At 37.4% G+C, this 8,000-nt stretch overlaps 1 protein-coding gene across 6 annotated transcripts in view; it reads right to left on the bottom strand.

Annotated features, from left to right (window-relative positions):
* The window catches only part of TNPO3 (transportin 3), a 104,664-nt gene that overhangs the window by 34,420 nt on the left and 62,244 nt on the right, over positions 1-8,000 (bottom strand). For all 6 annotated transcript variants that reach the window (XM_015568891.1, XM_015568888.1, XM_006771385.2 and 3 more), the window contains 4 exons: positions 6,439-6,530; positions 4,319-4,458; positions 3,037-3,228; positions 718-809 (listed from right to left, as the gene is read on the bottom strand). In XM_015568891.1, coding sequence (XP_015424377.1) covers positions 718-809; positions 3,037-3,228; positions 4,319-4,458; positions 6,439-6,530 — 516 coding nt within the window. The remainder of the gene's footprint in view (positions 1-717; positions 810-3,036; positions 3,229-4,318; positions 4,459-6,438; positions 6,531-8,000) is intronic.

The following is an 8,000-nucleotide window of genomic DNA, read 5'->3' as shown; positions in this document are numbered from 1 at the left end:
TATATATATATATATACTAATATATATTCATTATGGAATGGAAAACAATTTTTTTTCCATTTATTTGTATTATCTTGAGACATTATAGAAATTATATATTAAAATATAGTTTATATGATTATTATGTATTATGTAATCTATATTATATTCACATTCCACTTTAGCTTTATATTTTTTTCTTTCTTTTTTTATTTTTAGCTTTATATTTTAAGAGATAAGGCAAGTTGCACCTTATTCTTCTTTCCTAAAATTTCCACCATTATATCATTAGGGGTGAACTTCAGAATCATTTTGTCATGTTCTCCTAAAAATCCTATCAGTATGTCCGCTGTTATTGCACTATACTAGTGCATGTAATTTGAGAAGAACTGCCATCTTTACATAATCTTCGAGGAAACTTGGTAGGTTATGGTTTTGATTGCTAACTTGAATGGTATTTTTCCCATTACATCTTCTAAATGGTATTACTAACATTAGTGAAAATCTATTGATTTTTAAATACTTCTTCTGTGCATGCAGCTACTTCAATAGACTTATTAATTTTAAAAACTTCTCAGTTCATTAAAAAAAAAGAAAGAAAAAGAAAATTTTTCAGTTCATTCTTTTGGCTTTTCTACATAGATAAAAGATGACATGTAAAGAAATAACTTTGACTTTTCCTTTCTAACATGTAAATATGTTAATTTGTTTCACACCCCCTTACTTAAACAAACTCACCTTTTTCAATGCCATAACCTGAACAGAACATAGTTCACTAAGACATTCAGTAATCTTCTCCAACGGTAATCTGGCTAGAACAAGTGCTGTCCCTGAGCGACAAAGGAAGATACAGATGAAGAAAATAAACGTTGAATTGAGGTTATTCATTGGTCTACAGCATGTGATTAACAGAAAAGCCTGACTGGTCCTATTCTTTCAAAAAGATCAGCACTGTTTTTATAAATTGCAATAGTTTATTACTGATGGTCAGTTTTTCTTAATAGCAGCCTATTGGTTTAAAACTGTTTAAATTTATCTCCCCTTCCAATTCCTTAAAGACTTAAAATCTCCTCCACAAAACCAATACCAAAGCTATTTTTTAAAAAATATTTTTTTATTGATTTCAGAGGAAGGAAGAGGGAGAGAGAGGAACATCAATGATGAGAGAAAATCATTGATCAGTTGCCTCCTGCGTGCCCCTTACGGGGGATCAAGTCAGCAACCCAGGCACGTGCCCTGACCAGGCATCGAACCCTGACCTCCTGGTTCATGGTCAACACTCAACCACTGAGCAACACTGGTAGGATCCAAAGCTATTTTTATATAGCACAGTACAATAGCTCTCAAACGTCCCAGAGACTGTGATTTAGTAGGTCATAGAAAATCTTTGTTTCTGATAAGTACCGTAGGCAATTTTTATCATCAGAGAAGTTAAAGAAATATAAACATAATATATTTTTTACAAGAATGGGCTGAAATTAGAGATTTAATTCTTTTCTACCATAACAGAATCTATGAATGGGGTTAAAGCATTCTTGCTGGGCATCAATTTCTTTATCTGTAAAATGAGTGCTTTGAACAGAATAGTAGTAGTTAAGCCTGCCTCTTTCGTTGTTTTTAAATAGTTGCAAAAACCCCTTTCCTTACTTTTCCCCCAAATGAAATCTTAATTTGGAGCTCTAATAAGATAGATTTGAAAAGAAAAAAAAGGAGGTAGTTTAAGGTTAAAGTGGAGACTTGGCCTCCCTCTTTTCACAATGCCCATCAACTGCAAAAGCATCACCCCCCCAAACTCAAAGGATGATGTGTTAGACAATGTCCCTTCTAGGCCCAAATTCCTTGACTATCTCTCATCTTCTAAAATTTCATTCAACAAAACAGTAATCCTATATAATAAAAGCCTAATATGCTAAGTGTCTGGTTATCTGGTCATCCGTTCAACCAATCAAACTGTAATATGCTAATGATGTGCTAAGGCCACTCAACTGCTCGCTATGACGTGCACTGACCATTAGGGGGCAGACGCTCTGACCAGTAGGTTAGCTTGCTGCTGGGGTCCAGCCAATCGGGACTGAGCGAGATGGGCTGGACATGCCCTGGAGCCCTCCTGCAGTCCCTCCCCACCTGGCCAACCTCCCGTGTCCTTCCCTGGCCCCAAATGTGCACCAGTGGGGTCCCTCAGCCTGGCCTGCACCCTCTCACAAGCCGGGACCCCTCAGGGGATGTTGACGAGCCGGTTTGGGCCTGATCCCAAGGGACCCCACTGGTGCACGATTTCGTGCACAGGGCCTCTAATCAATCCATAAATCTTCAAATGAGAATAAAAAACAGAATGACTCTTCCTAACAGGCTATGAGCCATGGATGTATAGACTTTTGTTTAAAATTAGATTTTAGATGAAAATCTAACTTAAATACAATTGTTTCTTTTAATTCATTCCTACAGAACAGATTGTAACTAAAAACAGTTTTCTATGTCTAGACAAGAATACCACTGAAAACTGGGATACCACATTCTATTATAGGTCAGATGTCACTTCAGCATAAAGGTTAAATCTTTCTAGAAAATGATAAGATAGCAACAATTACCACAGTAGTAGTTATGAAGAATATATGACTCTGATTTAAGAGTCAATAAACTGTCAACAGTTAATCACTCATAGAATAAATGTTTGTGCTTTCATAACAATCTTTCAAATATTTAAAAACAGCCATTATGTTTAAAGTCTCTTCTAAGTCTTTTCTTCCCTAGCCATAATATCTCTAGTTCTATTACTCTGAGCTTCATCATCACTCTGGCTGTTTGCCTCCAGATAGGCAATCACTCAGTATAAGCTGATCAGTAATGGTTAAAGAACATTAAGGGACCAGGACCCTTCTTGGCCATTTGTACACATATGTATGTACACATAATCAACACCCTTCCCTCTGAATGGAAAAGCCACTTTCCCCCATCACTAAGTAAACTGGTACTGAAAAACCAGGATATGACTATGAACGATAACCCCCAGAAGTGGCTTAGAAGAGACTGCTTCTGGTTAATATCGTAAGTAAATACCTTTCAACAAGCCCACAGCAGCTTCCGGAGACAACATGAAGGAATCGAGGGAACGGGCAATCTCCAGGAGTCCATTAAAGTGCTGAGCCATGTGGTCTCGGCAGACAGAACAAATGTTATGAATGGCTTTGGCTGCAGCAGAAGCCAGAGGCTTTTCACACAGGCCTTTCATCAAATAGCCCAATACAGGGTCTAAGGAAAAAAGCCATACAATGAAGTTTACATATTTAAAACTCAAGGAAAACGTCTTGTTTACTATAATAGATGTTTACATTCTCTCTTTTTTTAAAGCAAAAGAACCATTTTTAAAAATGAAATGTGTTCAAACCCCAATATATAAAACATAAAAACGGAGCTGATCTCACTGACACAGTGTCTGGAAGCCCTGAGTCTTAGTCATCTTCCCATCTCTTTCCTCATGGACAATTAATTGCTTCTTGTTGCTAGCGCTTCACAGAGCACAGTTTGAAAACCACTGGTGGATATGACCATCCAAGTATCTATATATCTATATATATAAAAGCCTAAGCAACTGGCCAACTGGTGGACTAGTAGCTATGATGTGCACTGACCACCAGGGGGTAGATGCTCAATGCAGGAGCGAAAACCACAGGCATGGAAACATGGAACAGACTGATGAATCGCAGAGGGAGCGGGGAAGGGGAGAGGGCAGGAAGAGATTAACCAAAGATCTTGTATGTGCACCAGTGGGGGTCCCTCAGCCTGGCCTGTGCCCTTTCACAATCCGGGACCCCTTGGGAGATGTCAGAGAGCTGGTTTCAGCCTGGTCCCCACAGGCCAGGCCGAGGGACCCCCCCCTCCACCCCCCGCACGAATCTGTGCACCAGGGCTCTAGTCAAGAATATAAGAAAGAATGTAAAGCTCAGAGAGCTACCATTATACTCACAGGTAAATCATTTTGTAAAAATAGCCGAGATTAATAAGAACAATGATAGTTATCTAAAACTGACACTTTTATACTCGCTTCTTTATAGTTATAAAGGGCCTTAAAACATGCAGATGGATCTTTAGCACTTCTGGAAGAATTAATTCATGTTCCATTTTTTACAAAATATAAGTGTTCCAAGAAAATAGATTATAAAAGTGAATTTCTATAAAGCAAGTCAACTAAGGAATAACTCATAAAACATTTACTTTCAGTGCCTAGAAACATTCTACCTAGCAATATGAGAAAGCAATAAAACAAGAGCAAACAGAAGAGAAAGGAAGAAAATCAGAAAAATCAGACACAGCAGGGGCTGAGGGGAGAATTCACACATACCAAGGAAATGAGGATTTCGGTCAACCACTTCGCTCATCTCTCCAACCAATTCAATGCTGGTGTATCGCACAGCTGTATGTACAGTCTCTGGGAGACGGACAACTCCTTCTAGGACCTCCACAAGAGTTGGATTGTTCTCCCTGAGTACAGAAAGCAAGCACTCAGAGTTACTGATTTCAGGGATTAGGTTTTGGCCAAGAAACAGGCTGCAATGATACAAATCATTGCTAAAGGGCTTCTTTCTAAATAATTAACCATTTGGATAAAAGTACTTAACACCTGAGATGAAAGGTTTTTAAATCCTAAAAAAAGGGGGGGGAAGGGGAGAAAGAAATGGAAGATATAACTATTTCAGAAGAAGCACACTGCTCCTTAATCTTTTGAATGCCAGTGTCTAAAGACACATTCTGGTACCAAATAAGGCTCTTCAAACTAGAGAGGCAGGCATTTACTATGGATGCATGTCTTCATTTAAAAAATCTGTTTTATTTATTCCTATATCTGCAGCACCTAGAACAGTGCCTGGCACATAGTGGGCACTCAATAAATACTGCTGAATGGCTAAGTAAATGAATGAATATTTCTTGCAGAACACTTTTTATTAATTGTTATTCTCCAAAAGATTTCTTATAGCTGGATACTAGAAACTTTAAGAACAGTTAAGCATGAGTGGGCCAATTCACTAACTAAAGGAACAAGAAGAATACAAGCCGAAGAAACATAATTACAGGCCAATATCCCTGATGAACACAGATGCTAAAACTCTCAACAAAATATTAGCAAATCAGATCCAGCAATATTTTAACAAGATCATACACGATGACCAAGGGGGGTTTATTCCAGGGATGCAAGGCTGGTACAATATTCGCTAATCAATAAACACGATATATCACATAAACAAACAAACAAATACAAAAAGAACACAAGCTGCAGGAACAGGTAAAGGAAAATAAAGTTAACTAAGTACTTCCCACGGCTCCATGGATTTATTTTTTCCTTTTTCTTATCTTTTTTCCCCCCACTCCTCAAAGCTAGCTAAAGTTATTTAAGCAGAGTGAGGATGCCTCCAAAGTGGCAGAACATAATCCAGAAATAAAAGATGTTTAAAATGCAAATAATATTATGAATTTGAGCAAGAGCACTCCTTGCTGATAGTAAGTCCTTTATATACACTAAAAAATTACACTCATGCAGACGGCTTGAGATGTGGATAAATAAAAAACAAAATAAAATCTTATCTCATTTATGCTTTATGTTTCCCAGGGACACTAAAGTAATTACTGATACTCTTACCTTTTTTCACACCAACACATGTCAGTTAAAATATTAGTGATTTTTAATAATCTTCAGGTTGTCACTGAAGGTTGCAAAAGACACCAAAATAGATTTAAAAGCAAATAGAATAGAATGTAATTCAGGACCAGAACCTCTTAATAGAGAAAAACAAACCTATATTGTGTCCTTGAATATTTACTGAATTAGAAACAATGTAAGATTTAGTTGACTAGGCCCTGCAAGGCAAATAAGAAAGAAGCACTGTACTTTTTATGAATACATGCCTTAACCATCTCTCCAACCAAGGCCCTGGATAGAGAACTCAACTGTAGAGGTATCTGATCTTAATACAAGAAAACCAGACAGATATTAACACCAATTTATAAACTCACAGCACAAAGTAATCTGTTTTTAGGGATTCATGTTAAAATCATAATTAGAATTTCTATGTTAAGCAATAACAAAAATAACTGCATTTTAGATTTTGCTACTCTTTTAGGTAAAATGGTACCTATGCCTTGCCTCTCTGAAACTCACAAATGACTAAGACAAAAAAAAGGAAAATAGTATTTCTGATTATACCAACTTTCACAAAGGAATCTCGGTTAGAAAAATAAATCAGCATTTTAGCATCAAGAACAAAATAATTTTAACTCTGGGAAATGTGGTTAAAACCTGGATATCAGCAATGCATACGACTCTGGACTAGACTCTAGAAGTTAGAAGATTAGACAGCAATTATAGAAGACGTTCTAAGAATTTCCAAACATATAACACATGAGAAAAACGGTGTAATTTTCCTTCTTTTGATAGAGTTCCCAGCAAAAGACTTATTAGACACTCACGGATCAACACTCTTTGCTATAGCAGCCATGATAAAGAGAACCGCTTCTGTCACCTCCCAGGGTGGGTTGCCTTCTTTCAGAGTAGAATATAACTAGAGAAGAAGAGGTGGATTATGGATCCATTAAAAGGAAAACAGAATAGAATTCCAAAACAAACAGAACAAAAACCCTGTTAGTTACAATAAATCCAGCCCCTTATTTCTAAACTGAATTAATTATCTCTCCGAGCCAGGGAAGAATATGATTTTCATTTTTCACAGTTTCACTAATTATTAATCTATAAGTAACTAGTAATTTAATATTTAAAATAAACCCATTTAGGTCCCCAAGGATATACCAAGATTACTGTCTGCCCCCACAGAATGAATATTATAGAAAAAACAAAACATATTAATGAGTGTCTTTTCCTGGTCCTGATAACAACTGATAAATACATAAACACATGTAAAATTGAGACACAATATAAAGTCTCTATATATGCACTGGCTTTACATTTCTATTGACTACATCAAACTAGTAGTACAGATTGAATTCCTAGAAAGTAGCTGTCTAAAGGCACCTATCACAATACCATGTCCAAACAAGAGGGGGTGGGGAGAGACCAAGCAGAATATTCAGAGATGTCCAGAAATTTCCCAGGGTATATCCATCTCGAATGTGACTGGGTGTTAATCTAAATAAGATTTTTGTAGTCAAATAAAAGGCACTGCTAGGTAAGACAAAACTGTTGTTATAGGACTTCACAGAGCCTTTAATATATCATTTAAGTAATTTCCCCATTTTAATTGATGATGGATCCTTTTTTGCCAAAGAATATCTCATGGGACTGGTATTCCACAGAAAATATCTTGAACAACACTGATGATTTATGTTCAATTTGTAAACTGAGATCTGGAGAAGAATAAGTAACTGGTCGCCCCAGGCAGATGGCGCAGTTTGGAGCGTCAACCTGTACAATGAAAAGGTTGCGGGTTCAATTCCAGGTCAGGGCATGTACCTAGATAGCGGGTTCGATCCCCTGTCAAGGTGTGTACTGGAGGCAACCAATCGATGTTTCTCTCTCCTTTCTCCTCTCTCCCAAATCAGTGAACATGTCCTCAGATAAGGATTTAAAACACACACACACACACACACACACACACACACACAAAAGAATAAGTAATTTGCTCAAAACCATGGAGCCAGTGAGAGAACTGAAATCTGAACACAGATCATCTGCCTGTGATGTAGGGATTTTAGTCCTTTTTAAAAATCCCCAACCCTTTGTAGTTAGGTCAATAAACACGCTTTGCTTAATATAAAGATAGCTATAGTTTTATTAACACTTTCTAGATCAGATTATGCCCCAAAATACACAAAATGTATGAGTCACAAAAATATTACCGTATTTGCCGGCGTATAAGACGATTTTTTGGCCCTGAAAAATATGCCTCCAAGTGGGGGGTCGTCTTATACGCCAGGTACACTTCAGATAGACTGCCCATAGTGCTTGCCCCGTGCCATAGTGGCCTCCCGATGCCCGCCCACTTCATTCCACATACCGTTCAGGCATCAGCAGCGCT

This window comes from Myotis davidii, unplaced genomic scaffold (genome assembly GCF_000327345.1).
Source record: "Myotis davidii unplaced genomic scaffold, ASM32734v1 scaffold705, whole genome shotgun sequence".
NCBI classification, from domain to species: Eukaryota; Metazoa; Chordata; class Mammalia; order Chiroptera; family Vespertilionidae; genus Myotis; species Myotis davidii.
Note: the sequence above shows the minus strand (reverse complement) of the source record. Positions and strands in the feature narration are given on the sequence as shown.